Raw genomic sequence first — 15,949 nt, 5'->3', positions numbered from 1 at the left:
GACAGATAGACAGATAGATAGATAGATAGATAGATAGATAGATAGATAGATAGAGAAATAGACAGACAAACAGAAAGATAGACAGACTGACAGATAGATAGAGAGATAGACAGGTAAACAGACAGACAGACAGAGAGACATATAGATAGACAGACAGACATATGGATAGACAGACTGACAGACATACTGATAGACAGGTAGACAGACAGACAGATAGATAGAGAAATAGACAGGTAGATAGACAGACAGACAGGTAGATAGACAGATAGATAGTCAGACAGATTGACAGAAATATAGATAGACAAACAGACAGACAGAGACATAGACAGGTAGACACAGACAGACAGATAGATATAGAGAAATAGATAGGCAGATAGACAGATTGACAGATAGTTAGATAGACAGACTGACAGACATTTAGATAGACAGACAGATAGATAGAGAAATAGACACAGACAGATAGATAGATAGATAGAGAAATGGATAGATAGACAGACAGATAGACAGGTAGATAGACAGACATAAAGATATATAGATAGACAGGTAGACAGACAGACAGACAGACAGATAGACAGAGAGACATGCAGATAGATAGAGAGGTAGACAGATAGATAGACAGAGAGACATACAGATAGATAGAGAGGTAGACAGAAAGATAGATAGACAGACAGAAAGATAGATAGAGAAATAGACAGGTAGACAGACAGACAGACAGACATAGATAGACAGGTAGACAGACAGACAGACAGACTTACAGACATAGATAGACAGGTAGACAGACAGAAAGATAGATAGAGAAATAGACAGGTAGACAGACAGACAGACAAATTGACACATATAGATAGACAGACAGGTAGACAGACAGATAGAGAAATAGATAGATAGACAGACAGACAGGTAGACAGATAGACAGGTAGACAGACATAAAGATACAGACAGACAGACAGACAGACAAACATATAGATAGACAGACAGACAGGTAGACAGATAGATAGAGAAATAGACAGGTAGATAGACAGACAGACTGGCAGATAGACAGACAGATAGACAAACATATAGATAGACAGACAGACAGACAGACAGACAGACATACTGACAGACATATAGATAGACAGATATACAGACAGATAGATAGAGAAATAGATAGAGAAATAGATAGAGAAATAGACAGGTAGACAGACATACAGATTGACAGACAGACAGGTAGACACAGACAGATAGACAGTCAGATAGACAGATATAGAAATAGATAGATATTCAGACAGATAGATAGACAGACAGACAGACAGGTAAACAGAGAGACATGTATACAGACAGACAGATAGTTCCTTAAACTCCTGTAACTCCCACAGAGAGCCGGTCACACATATTAATGTATTGCCCATTTTTCAATGGGAAAGTGCCCAAGCAACAACCGCTCGGCAAGATTGCTCAAAAAGTTGCCCTGTGTATCATCACAGTGAGTCTCTGCCAGTCTTTTGTCCCATTTTAATAACAGCTGAACTGCACAAACTCCATGTCAATTATCAAGGATAATCACTAATTAGCTGATGTCTGGAGTTAAGAATGAAGAAAACCTCACAGATGAAGCGTAATGCAGTTTCTCCACAGTAGCACGTGTGTGTGTGTGTGTGTGTGTGTGTGTGTGTGTGTGTGCGTGCGTGCGTGCGTGCGTGTGTGTGTGTGTGTGTGTGTGTGTGCAGCTTCTTCACAGCAGCACGTGTGTGTGTGTGTGTGTGTGTGTGTGTGTGTGTGTGTGTGTGTGCAGCTTCTCCACAGCAGCACGTGTGTGTGTGTGTGTGTGTGTGTGTGTGTGTGTGTGTGTGTGTGTGTGTGTGTGCTTCTCCACAGCAGAACACAGTGAGTTATGCTGATTATATTGGCAGGGTCTTTGTCTTGTTAACGCTGTGATTAATGATGAGTTTCTCAGTAGATCTCACAGCTAAACTAGTTTAAACCTTCACAAGAGTTTCTCCTGATGCCGCATCAATAGAGAGAAAACACAGTAACACTTTACAATAAGGTTCATTAGTTCAACAGCATTTATTAATCTTAGTTCATATTAATTTCAACATTAACTAAAACATTATTTAAATCAAATGTTGTATGTTAGCATTAGTTAATGCACTGTGAACTAACATGAACACAATGAACAGCTGTATTTTTATTAACTAACATTAACAAAGATTAATAAATACAGTAACGAATGTATTGCTCATGGTTAGTTCATGTTAGTAAACACAATAACTAATGTAAACTCATGAACCGAAAACACAAGCGTCTCTGAATCTCTGCAGTGTTGAGATGCACACACTGAAGCGCACGAGCTTCACCATGGCAACCACTGGGGGGTGTCGTTACCCAACGACCAGATCCTCTTAATCAAGCACTTCTCTTAATTACTCTAAAGAAAGAAAGTTCCTTAATGGTTCTTTAATGATATTAAAAGTTCAGTTTAGAAACATGCCTACCTAAAGAAGCCTTTAGTCTAACATGCTTTGTGTTGGAAACTCGACCGCAAAGAGATCATTGTTTTGAACATTGTTGAGTGTGAGTGTGTGTGTGTATATGTGTGTGTGTGTGTGTGTGTATATGTGTGTGTGTGTGTGTGTGTGTGTGTGTGTGTGTGTGTGTGTGTGTGTGTGTGTGTGTATGTGTGTGTAAACATGTGAGTGTATGTACAGTATGTGTGTGTGTATACGTGTGTGTGTATACGTGTGTGTGTGTGTGTGTGTTTGTATACATGAGTGTGTGTATGTGTGTAAACGTGTGTGTGTGTGTGTGTGTGTGTGTGTGTGTGTGTGTGTGTGTGTGTGTGTAAACGTGTGTGTGTGTATGTACAGTGTGTGTGTGTGTATACATGTGTGTGTGTTTGTATACATGAGTGTGTGTATGTGAGTATGTGTATATGTGTGTATGTACAGTATGTGTGTATACATGTGTGCGTGTGTGTGTGTGTTTGTATACATGAGTGTATGTACGTGTGTGTGTGTGCATACGTGTGTGTGTGTGTGCATACATGTGTGTGTTTATGTTTGTGTGTGTATGTGTGTATACACGTGTGTGTGTGTGTGTGTGTGTGTGTGTGTGTGTGTGTGTGTGTATACATGTGTGTATATGTGTATATATACGTGTGTGTGTATACATGTTTGTGTATATGTGTGTGTGTATACATGTGTGTGTGTATATATGTGTGTAAATATAGCAAAAACTTTTTTAACTACACACAGGTATATATAGCCTAATTTTATGTAATATATATATATATGCTTTTTCTATACTTTTCAAAAAATAATTTATAACTGTATATGTGTGTGTGTGTATGTGTGTGCGCATACGTGTGTGTGTGTGCATATACACGTGTATGTGTGTGTACATGAGTGTGTGTGTATCTGTGTGTGCATACATGTGTTTGTGTGTGTATATATGTGTGTATACGTGTATGTATACGTGTGTGTGTGTGTGTATATGTGTGTACATGAGTGTGTGTGTATCTGTGTGTGCATACATGTGTTTGTGTGTGTATATATGTGTGTGTATACGTGTGTGTATATGTGTATACGTGTGTGTGTGTATATATGTGTGTATATGTGTGTATATATATATATGTGTGTGTGTTTAATATTTTTTGTTTGTTTTAATCCATACGTGTACATTAGTTATCTGTAGATGAGCTGTGACTCACGGAGCACTTGTTGGGCTTCTCCCCGGAGTGGACCCTCATGTGTATGAGCAGCTTGTAGCGCGCGTTGAAAGGCTTGTGTTTGCGCGGACACGCGGCCCAGAAGCAGGTGAAGTCCTCGCCCTTACGCTGGTCAACGTGAACCTTCTCGATGTGCTTGACCAGATCGTCCCGCGGGCCGAAAACAGCACCACAGTCCAGCCAGCGACAGCAATGCCCTCCACTCGGGTCTTCATCTTCATCCTCCTCAAGCATTGAGGGAAGAACCATTGAGTTCTGAGTGTGAGATCCTCGAAAATGAGAGTTATATGGAGGTGGAGGACCTCGAGGAGGACTAGGCGTTCGGATTAAAGCGGAAAACTTAAGCTGTATTGAAGGCGAGTGTTTGTTTTGGATCTCATGAGCGGGTTGAAGTTGGTGCTCCACCACTAGATTAGTGAATTGATCTTCTATTCCCTCTAAATGCTGCATTCGGGAAGTCTCTGAGTCCGTTTGGACACACACACTCTTGTTTGTGTGTTTTCCATGGTTCGGATGAGGGATGCAACTTCCTCTGACTCCCAGAAAGTGTCGCAAACATCCGATTGCAATGGCGAATGAGTCCCTAGTGGGAAAAAACAAGTAAACTTTATTGTAAACAAGTAAACTTTATTGTATTGAGTTAGTTGGGGACATTTAACTTAATATTCAACAATAACTAAACTAAATTGGGACCCCCCCCCCCCCCCCCCCCCCCCCCCCCCCCCCCCCCGACAACCCCAATACAGTAAAACTGCACATTTTATTGTGGCCAGCCTAAGGCACACCTGTGCAATAATCATGCTGTCTAATCAGCATCTTGATATGCCACACCTGTGAGGTGGGATGGATTATCTCGGCAAAGGAGAAGTGCTCACTAACACAGATTTACACAGATTTGTGAACAATATTTGAGAGAAATAGGCCTTTTGTGTACATAGAAAAAGTCTTAGATCTTTGAGTTCAGCTCATGAAAAATGGGGGCAAAAATGTGCAAAATGTGGGCAAGCACGTTGCGTTTATAATTTTGTCCAGTGTACTTGAAGTGAAAATAAAGTTAAAAGTGTATTTATTTGCACTTTATTAAAAATATATTTTAAGGTATATTTTAACTGTGTGCTGGAAATGATCATTGTAACAATGCATTGAAAGTATACTTTCAAAATACATTATAGTATACAATAGTATTTTGTACAAAGTATAGCTAAGTATTATTTGTCTATTAATGTGCATTTGTTATTGAAGATAAAGTGTGCAATTTGTAGAATACACTTATGGACGGCGCCGATAACCTTGTGGGCAAGTTATCCTAATAAAAGGCAAAAACGGCAAAAATAAATCTTTTAAATATATATATATATATATATATATATAAATACACTAATAGTATATTGCTTGTATGTTTCGAAGACACTCGTAATGAATTTGCAATGTAGTTGTAACACAAATAAAGTACACTTTAATATCACTAATCAAACATGTAATTAGTCCCTACACAGGCATATACTAAGTATACTTGAAGTTGTTCCAATTTAGCTCACAAAAGTACACTTAAGGATCTTTCACACCGGATGCGTAACGAAAAAGCGAAACGAAAAAGCGAATAGTTTGTGTGCGAATAGTTCGCATCAAAACCATTCACATCAGCCGCGACGCGAATTTGCGACGTCTGTGACGTTCAGAGAGCTTCAACATTCCCAAACTTTCGCGCGAATCGCGCCGACAGCTGAGAAAACATGGACACTTCATCATCATCATCATCATCATCATCATCATCATCATCATCATCCAGTCATAGTCATAGCATCCAGTGAAGACGAGCTTTTCATTTTATTTAAAAGACAGAAAAGAAGGTTTTGGGTGCACCCAATCTTGTACTTATGTACTTATCCATTTTCTTGCGAGTGCCGTCAAGATTACTCTCTGGTGCAGCGAGACTCCGCCCACGCGCTATTCTGATTGGCTGACTCCGCCCACACGCTGTTCTGATTGGCTGTGGGTTTTGATTGATTTGTACGCATCTCACAGTCGCGTCACGTCTAGTGTTGACAGACAAATTATTTGTCGCTGGAATCTTATCGCGTCTGGTTAGGACACGGTGTAAAGCTGCTTTGAAACAATCTGTATTGCTAAAAGCGCTGTATAAATGAAGGTGACTTGACTGTCTGCAAGTATACTTAACATGTTTTTTTTTCTCCAGGGGTCGGACACGATGCCGGAGAGTTTCGAGACCCGATTATATACGCCACTAGCGAGGTCGGGGAGGTTCTGATGATGGAGTTGAGGTCGAGTCCGAGTCCGTCAGAGAGAGGAGATAAAGACAGCGCTCTCTTCTTGGATCGGGACGAGAGACTGTGGTCCTCCTTGAAGAGGTAATGAGGGAGAGATGTGGGGTTGGAGAGGGGTTCTGGCACGAGGTTCAGATCCGCTGGTTCTGATGTGTGTGTGAGACCCAGAGGAGGCAGAACCCGGTACCCGTACGGCCAGTCCAGTTTACCACTGCGGATCGACTGGGTCTCGGCGAGGCTGAGGGTCGTCGAGGCTAAAGACTCTCTGGACAGCAAACACCTGCAATAGATCGTGTCATTAATGTCACTCCAAATCGATTAGATTTTGAATTAGCTTAAATTTTTTATATTCTTTGCTTTTGTCATTTTATTATAGTTTTTTCTAAATATTGCTATTTATTTTTATTTTATTTTAAGTTTTTGTATTTTTTTTCAGATAAAGTCCCCCTGTGGTGTGAATCCAGCTTTTAATGTTGTTTATGTGTCTATGTGGTGTTTTTAATCTGCTTTAAGACAAACCATGTGTAAATTCATAAGTCGACAGCATTGCTGAGTATTTCCTCCTTAAAACTGCAGTGAACCAAAGACAGTCTCAAACACACACTTTGAAATCGCTGGTGTTTCTGGCGTCACAAACTACCTTGTAACCAATCAGATCAACGTGTGATCGTCAACCAGTGGATCTCTGAGCTGAGTGAGTGAGTGGAGGCGGGGCTCATTTGCATATTCATAGAACCACGCATACTAAACGCGGCAAGCGTGTCGAGTTACATTCAAAATATTTTAAGGCATGAAGAAATTTATTTCAAGGAAAAACATTTAAATGTGTCATTTGGTGATCAAAGATGAGTTTTAAGGGATACAATTATTGACTACGGAGGACTTTAATATTTTTAATTAGCTTTGATATTTGTATATTTTTGGATGTTAATTTTAGTAAAAAATTTTAGTGCTTTTGTCATTTTATTTGTTTTTGTTTTTTGGGGGGTTTTTTGTGCTTCAACTTAAAACTTACTTCAGTGTATTGCCAAGGCAACACTTTTAATTTTTATTTGGTTAAAGGTTTTAACTAATATTTATATTTATATTTAATTGTTTAGCTTTATTTCGATAAACAGAAATGTTTTTAATAGTTTTAGTTAACAATGACCCTGATTTATATATATATACGTTGATTCTATTTTCATGTTTCTTAATAGTTGTGGTCATTTGCACTTTAATCTGTTTAAAACATTTGTTTACTTTATACATTTTTGTGTATTATTTTATAGCATTTAAGTGTTAAATGTTAAAATGTCCTTTTGTTGTATGAAAAAAGTTCAACTTCACACTTAAGTGTCAACAACTTAATTCAATATGGTGATAAAAGATCTAGCAATTATCGCGGCATGAAAATATCTTCACATGCCTTTCCTGAAACTGACTGAAATTCAGGTTTTTATTTATGGAAAAAAATTTACACTAATATTTATAATTTATTGTTTAGCTTTATTTCGGTTAACAAAATGTTTTTAATAGTTTTAGTTAACAATAACCATGATTTATATATATATATATATATATATATATATATATATATATATATATATTGTCGATTTCTTGTCCATGTGACTTTTGCAGTGCATTTCAGATTCAGAGAAGAAAGTCATAGAGCAACATGAATGTGAGTAAATTATGATGTGCCAAGTTTGAATATGTAGAAGCATAAATCAGATGAGATTTGAGAGCTTTGGAGGGGAAAATAAGAAGACTTGTATATTGATCTATTAGGCATATTGTGCAGAAGTCAGATGGACGTTTGATGAGGTATTCTCTTTAAGGATATTTACCTGGCATCAGTGAAGGGAACGGCGAGTGAGTGAGGCGGGATGTTTTGGGCTGAAGTTTGAGTGACGGATGGAGAAACCGGACCGAGACTGTGGACCAGCATGGCGTTACTCGTCACCTGCAGGTTTGAGCCGCCGTACGGCCCAAAAACATTTCTGTTCATCCCCAAAGACAAGTAACCTGAGGAAGAGTCATCAGACATTTATAACCCATGACTGAATGAACATAATTCACGCTTGTATCATATAAAATCTTTGGAAAGTCCAGAAGTCACGTAATACTGAAGTTCAGACTGTCTGAATGAAATCTTGCCATTAAAGAGCAGGAAAAACTGGCAGTAAAAGACTCCAGCAGAGAACTAATAATCAAGCTGTGCCTTTGAGTCGATCAGAGGCTGTTCTGCCCTGGAGATATACTTATTCTCCTTCCTTGTACAGCATAGGCAAGGCTAGTTTAGTTATATAGCACATTTCATACACTATGGTGATTCAAAGTGCTTTACAGAAAGGAATTAAATAATATAATCACAAAATAAAAGCAAGGAAAATTAAAACAGTTATAAAAGAAATGAAAAGAGATACATGGAAAAGGAAATGGGCACAGCAATAGATGAGAATGACTGGGAAGTAATGTGTAAAATGCAGTGGAAGACGACTTACTCGCTAACTTGGAGAGAATTTGGATGGAAAAACATAATGAGATTTTTTATTACCCCTGTTCAGAAAGCTCATCGAAACATAGGACCAGGGTGCTGGAGATCGTGTGGCGTCAGCGACGCTAATCATTATCATATATTCTGGGCCTGAGCAAAGGCGAGAGGTACACAGATGCTTAGAGAATATTTTCCAAACTAATATCCCTTTTGATTTGGTCTGGAAACCCCAAATCTGACTTCAACTGCAGATGAGTGCCTGTTTAGGAGTCTGTTATTGTCAGCCAGAAAGGCCCTGACAATAAAATGGCTTCAACCAGACCTACCGGGCACTGAGGAATGGTACAACACTATATACCAAATATATAATGGAGAGACTCACTATGACCTTAAAGGAACACTCCACCGTGAAATAGGGCTTATTCACCTTCTTTCCTACATTTAGATAGGTGGGCAAATGCATTTGTGTCTCAGTGCATGCATTGTTTTAGTTTGACAGGGTCGGCGCTAGCTTAGCTTAGCACAATGAATGGAATCCTTTGTTTCCAGCTAGCATGTCCTGAGTAAAAGTGATCAAAAATAAATAAACTTACTTCTTGTGGCCTGCGTATTCACAACGAGTACAAATAGCGATGCAGATTAACACTAGGTGATTTCCTAGGCAGATATTGTCTTGGGACTATATTAGGGGGAAGCACAGGCGAAGCACAGGCGAAGCACAGGCGAAGCACTGCTACTTGGGCGCAGAGATATCACGCAACACATGAAATCCCATGTTATTCCAATTATGTTTGGAAAAGTGCATAATTATAGATATACTTACTAACTCTCGGCGACCTGTAAAAAACGCCGGGCGATCAGCGCTTCAGCGCGAAAAAAACGCTCAGGGCCTCGTTACGCTCATGGCGTTTTAAAAACGCGGCGCTCCCATTGAAAACAATTGGGAAAATACGCCAGCCACGTGAGAAAACGCTTTGGTGGACACAGGGCCTAACAAATTAAGTTGTGATGTTCTGAAAATGTCCAGTTCTTTAAACCGTAAAGTGAACATTCCATTCTTCACACATTATGGAAATGTTACTTTTAAATGTTCTCTGAACATTCCGAAACAAGCTGTTACATTTAAAAAACGTCATCCAACTAAATGTTTCAGGTAAAAACTTTCCATGAATAACGTATAAATAATGTTTTTGTGCTAACGTTATGAGAACATTATTACAGACCAGATAACGTCACACGAACGTTCTATTAACGTTGCTGGAAGAACGTTTGTTCATAACTTTGCCTTCTGAGAATATTTCCTTGTTCCTGCTTATTCAACCTTTGTGGAAGAAACTGTTTTATTGTTTTCCTGTTGTAGATTAGAAGCAACTTCACCAGAATGTCTTAAGTTTGCAAATTACACATAAAGAATGCAGATATTTCAAGATCGTTTGCAAAGCACAAGAGAATAAAGATGGCCTCTGCTGTCTTCTCATGCTTAGCAAATTTATATATTGAGTTGAATATTGCAAAATTGTGCATGAAAGTCGTCATTAAAGGGAAGTTGTGCTAGTCGTTTCTTCCCTATTGAGCCGTATATCTGAGTGAAACACTTCTGGAACAAGAACAAAAGTGGGCGCTTGATTTTGTCCGTGGGGAAGTGATTGGATGGTTGTGGTTTTTTGTTATTGGTGGATCTCGTGTGAGTGACAGGTTGTGCACGGATAAATCATTTATAATAAATACTTCAAAATTCAATAAAAAAATAAAAGAATTGTCCATTTTGATTTCATGGTGACTTTAAATGTTGGCAAAATAATTATATAACAGGCAGATTTTGTTTAAATAGTGATTATGAGCATCAACAATACTGGGTTACAAATCACAAATCAATCTGTAATTTTCAGCTATCAATTATTTTTGTACAGCAAACTCAACATTTAATTTAAACTATGCTATGAATTTTTTTTATAATTATTTACTGGAGCTTTTTGTGATATTTCCGCTCTCTATCAAACAGAAACACATGAATAGTCATGGAATTCCTATAAGCCAGAGAAGCGTTTCTGCTCTGTTAAGTACTAACGAGTTTCTCTCTCTGCTTTGGCTCATTTAGGTACAAGTTTCTGCTTGGTTAATCATCAAAAATATGAGAGCGAGGGTTTGGAGGTGAAGACGTGGTCGGAGCTGCTGGACGGTATTGAAATGAAATATATCAACCAGTGTGTAAATCTATGTTTTTTGGGGAGGATGAGACCAGATGAGTCCCTATATCTCAATAAAACAAGGCAGGTTTATGATTATGACACTATCAATAACGGCTCACATCAAATAAATCAAAATTGAACTAAAATGACACTATTGTCTTCTGTAGAGCTGCTTATAGCAGAATCTGAATTTCTTTCATAATTGATATTGGAACTGTAATTTTTTCTTGTTTATTACTGTGAAGCTGCTTTATGGATTTTAATGGTGAGACTTTTGTTTTTGTAATCAGGCTCTCAAAAATTATATAAAGATTTGGATTTAGATTTATCGGCCGATATATCGGTTATCGGCTTTCAAACATAAAGAAGCATTGGCCAAAATTTTCACAACGATGCATCCCTAGAAAATGTGTTCCAACTCACTTTTCTTCATGATTTTACCAATGATTAATTGATTTAATGGTGAAAATGTCCCTATATCGGGCATCGATGATGTCGGCAGGAGGAAAGTCATTTCAAAGCACACCAGAAGTGTAAGTTAAGAAAGTAAATGGGTTTCATTGTTGACTTTATTAACCTGTATTATATACATAGGACTTCAAGTCTACTTGTGATGTAAATACATGTTATATCTGACAGTGCGAGAGGAATTGAAGGCTGGAAGTGCTATTTAAATGTGAGTGGGGATGTTGGATTGTCCGTTATCTAATTGAAAGCATCAAGTCTGGCGTTGTGGCTCACTGGGCTGAGCAGTGTGGAGCGCAGGGATGGAGATACGGCCTATTTCATCCACACTGTGGACGTGTCCCTCTTAAATTATGAACATCGCCTGCACTTTCATGTGGAAGATCATTTCTGCCACAGAATAAAAAAATAAAAGGTAAACTGTGGTTAAAAACTGTGGTTTTCCTCACAATTCTGACTTTTTTCCTCACAATTTAGACCTTTTGTCCACACAATTCCCAGAAAAAAAAAAGTCATAATTGTGAGATATTAAAAAAAGTTGCAATTACCTTTTTTTACCCATGGCAGAAAACCCCCCAGAATTTGTAGATGTAAACTCAGAATTGCAAGATGTAATCTCTCAATTAAAAGCTTATAACTTGCAATTGCGAGATATAAACTTGCACATATTAGGAAAAAAAATCTGAATTATGAGGTAAAAAGCCAAAATTACCTTTTTTATTCTGTTGCGAAAGCAAAACAAACAATTGCGAGATGCAAACTCAAAATACAGCGAAAAAAGTCTGAATTGCGAGATGTAAACTCTCAATCATGAGTTTATTTCTTGCAATTTAGAGATATAAACTCGTAATTTTTTTTTTATTCTGTGGCGAAAACAAAAAAATAACAGAATTGCCGGATGTAAACTTGCAAATGCAAGAAAATTGGGCATAATTACCTTTATTTATTTTTATTCCATGGTAGGACGGAAAAACAAAACAATTGAGAAACGTAAACGCAGAATTCTGAGAAAGAAGTCTGAATTATGAGATAAAAAGTAAACAAGTTTCCATAATTTCAAAGCCACTGAACACGCCAGGATATTCTGTCACAGCAAATTCTATGCCTTTAAACCTGAGATGTTTATCCTTGATTTTTTTCTCACCATTGTCCGTGCAGCTGGGTCGAACAGATTGTTTGGAAGAGGATGCTGGGAGTGAAAGCGACGGAGCTTGATGACGTGACGACTGTGGAAAGCCCAACTTCCCATTGATCAGCACCTGCCGGCGAAGACTGAGGGCCGAGCTTCCAGAGGTGGAGTCGGGGTGGAGTGATGGGGAAGAGGAGTGACCCGTGTGGATCCTCAGCTGAGGTACCTGAGCCATACTGCAGGGAGAAACCATCAGATTACAGCCTTTCCCGTTCATGTCCGTCACTGCTCCGATGGGGCCACGCTAAACATCATCTTCAGATTTATATGTCGGTCACCTGATGAATATGAAGCCTAGTCAGATTTCCATAGGTCACCATTGTCACCATCTAAAACGCAACCGCTCTCATGTTTTACCACAGGACAGCAAATGTGAGTAAATTCTGTCAGATCTGCAGGACTGTGATATGAAGAGTGTGTGAAGTAACATATTTTAGCAACAGTGTGAAAGTGAATCGCACATAACAGACACAAAACTGGTATAAACATCAATATCTATTGGTACAATATATTCGTCACATGACTAAACTTACGTCATCGTTTTTAAATACCTCAGTTTCTCAGTCCACACTACAACACGGAAACAGCGTTTTCACATTTATCCACTTTCGAGAGCGTTTTCAAAAAGCTTCGTTTTCATTAATAAAAACGCTGTCTCAGCGCTGACTGAAGGCCAGAACACTAACTTTACCACAGAACGTCAAAACCTATTTAAATATACCATGGTATGGATACCATCATTGTAAGGGAATTACATGAACTACAGCAAAGTTACAAGTGACTAGTTGGATAAGTAGTCGGTCTTGTCATTGTTTTGACGCTCAGGATGAACTAAACAGCATAAAAAAATATTTGCAAAAATTTGATTAATATTTTTAATGTTAACAGTGAGACAATAGGCCTACAGTATGCCTCTTCACATTCAGTGTTTCTCAGAAGCGGAAGTCGTCATAGTTGGGTAAACTTCTATAGTGGTGAATGTATATATTTATTTATTTGTTTGTTTGTTTAATAAATATATTTTTTGTTTACCCATTTGCTCGCATAGCAAAAGAAAAACTCCATAATAGTGTTTCACAACTTTCAAAAAGAGGGAAAAAAAATAGAGAGAGATTTATAATTGCAGTCAGAAGAGAGAAAGATGTAAACTTTACTGTCACTCACACAGTTGCTGTATTAGAAACACCCTCACAACAATGTTACAGTTAATATAATACAATACAATGTATAATGTTATAAACGTACTTTAAAAAAAAAAAAATATATATATATATATATATATATATATATAAACTGCAGGATTTGCGATGTCGATGACCGTTAAAAAGCTTTATTAGTCTGTGAAAAGTTGTTCGGTTTGCAATAAATGTTATTACATTATTACGATACATTTTTCTTACATCATTAGAAATAGCCTAATAAAATCAATAATGTAAAATAAACGCATTTTGATGACAAACCGAAATCGCGCTTTCACAATATCGTCCCTGAAGCCGCCAAAACTTCAACCGTCTCTCTTCGCGCGCAAAATCATTTGAAATTGATTTAACTCGTTTAAATTTATATTAAACTGAGATCGACACACTTTACAGTAGTTGCTGAAACAGGTCAGTCTGGCGTGTCCTGACTCCCACTGTGCTGGTAAACTCACCTGTTAAAGTCTCCTCATGACACCTTTATGAAATAAACCAGTTCTGTTCAGTCGATCTTCTGCCGCGGTGACGTCATCTTCGATCGGGATCGATCCCTGCGAGTTTCAGGAGTTATAGCGAGTTTAAAGTGTGCTCCTGTTGAGTGAGTGTGAGTGTGAGTGTGAGCTGCTGCTGCCGCTGTTGTGTGTGGGTTGGTGATGGTTGTCATGGGCGGGTAGATCAGACTCATTTTGCCCTTTTGCCCCACAAAACCTCCATCATGTGAATGTTTGGCACGCTTTATAAGATCCATATTTGGATTCGTTTGCGATCAACGCGCGTTATTTATGAGCAATAATTAAACAAGTGTTTGCCTACTGTAACTTGTTTAATAACTTTCGGGAAGATTTTGCATTATGCATTTTTTATATGCATGCAATGCATAACATACTTAAACTATAATGCATAACTGATTTGAATGATAGTTGTTCATCTCTTTTGATGTCTAGTTTCGATTAGTTTTGTAATGCATCTCACATGTGACCTTGTGTTTGTCTTTTGACTTGAATGTAAATGCTTCTAGTACAATTTATTTTAATAAAGCATCAAAATGAATTGGATACACTTTACAAATTAGTTAGTGCATTAGCTAATATAGAGCAATATTTTATAAAACTTTGTTAATGTTACCTATACCAACCTTTATAATGCCTGAAAAGTTGTATGCTAACATTAGTAAATGCTGTGATTAACATGAACTAAGATTGAATAATGCTGTAGATTAGAAGTATTGTTCATTGATAGTTCATGTTAACTAATGTAAACCTAATTGTAAAGTGTTACCGAGTCACCCAGAGTCTTGCTGTTTTTCAATGAGCAATTCTTAAACTTTTCTATCAGTTCCCCCAAATCCTCCTGAGCTGGTCTGGTGTGGTTCTGCACTGATACCTGTGTGTTTCCAGGCCAGACTCATTGTGCTGTGCTTTCACTGGCACTTTGAGTGTTTGCTCAGTGAGTTCTGCTGCTTGTTCTCATGGCAACATGGTTGTTTATTCTACAGAAGACTTGAGCGAACGCAACGTCTAATAAAAGCCCTGTATTATTACATGATTCAGATGGAGATGCTGTTGGTCTGGATGTACTGAGGCCGGTCTCTGTGTGTTCAGGGTGACCAAACGTGAGTTAAATGCTGGCCTCTAGTGGAAATCACAGGGCAGAAGTGACTGTGAGATGTGAAAAGTGTGTTTACTGACTCCTAACAGGCCTGATTCACTCACTGCCTTCATTATATTCTAATTAAGGGTTTGTGTTTTGCTCTATAATAATCTGTTCACACTAATGCAGAGCTGAGACGGGACTGTCAGACAGTCATTAGGAGCAACTAGACTTTTGAAAGGGTTTCATTATAAACCCAATATGGGCCGATAGCAGTGTTAACTAAATCTAATCTATTGAAATGGAAGTTTTCATTAATTGAAATAAAGCTAGCAAAGTTAGTAATGCAGATGATACAATAAAAATGAGTAATGTATAATGCAATGGCAACTAACTGAAATAACATGTTTTTATTTTGAATTATTAAAACTGAAATAAAAATAGAAAGGCAAAAGCACAAAGCAAAATGACTAAAACTTTAACTAAAATGAAAATGAAAATATATACTACAGTACTAAAATTAGCATATACTAAAATTACACTGGCCTTAATTTAATGCTTAAATTAAATTATCACTTATTTGCTATAATAATACTTTACCAAATTCACAAAAAATAATAATAAAAAAAATAGAAAGGCTTTCACTTCTTTTGGTGGGTCCAAATATTGAACTAAATTATTCTCAAATTTATCAATGCCGTGTGAATTGCATTGCATTATTTAGCCATTATAATGCTGATATATTTTTAATTGCATTATTTAACCGTTATAATGCTGGTTTTTAATTGCATTATTATAATGCTGATATATTTATAATTGCATTATGTAGCCAAAATGTTGCAATGTTTAGCAT

At 37.6% G+C, this 15,949-nt stretch overlaps 1 protein-coding gene across 1 annotated transcript in view; it reads right to left on the bottom strand.

Annotated features, from left to right (window-relative positions):
• glis3 (GLIS family zinc finger 3) overlaps positions 1-14,173 on the bottom strand; it is a 37,364-nt gene extending 23,191 nt beyond the window's left edge. The window contains 6 exon segments of the mRNA XM_082158556.1: positions 3,686-4,252; positions 4,258-4,286; positions 5,910-6,268; positions 7,818-7,995; positions 12,266-12,588; positions 13,962-14,173. Of these exon segments, the coding sequence (XP_082014682.1) occupies positions 3,686-4,252; positions 4,258-4,286; positions 5,910-6,268; positions 7,818-7,995; positions 12,266-12,527 (1,395 nt within the window). The 5' untranslated portion in view covers positions 12,528-12,588; positions 13,962-14,173.
• Between the last annotated feature and the right edge of the window lie 1,776 nt (positions 14,174-15,949).

The sequence above is a fragment of the Leuciscus leuciscus genome (assembly GCF_965113295.1).
Source record: "Leuciscus leuciscus genome assembly, chromosome: 24".
In the NCBI taxonomy this organism is placed as follows: Eukaryota; Metazoa; Chordata; class Actinopteri; order Cypriniformes; family Leuciscidae; genus Leuciscus; species Leuciscus leuciscus.
This window is presented reverse-complemented; position numbering and strand designations above follow the sequence as displayed.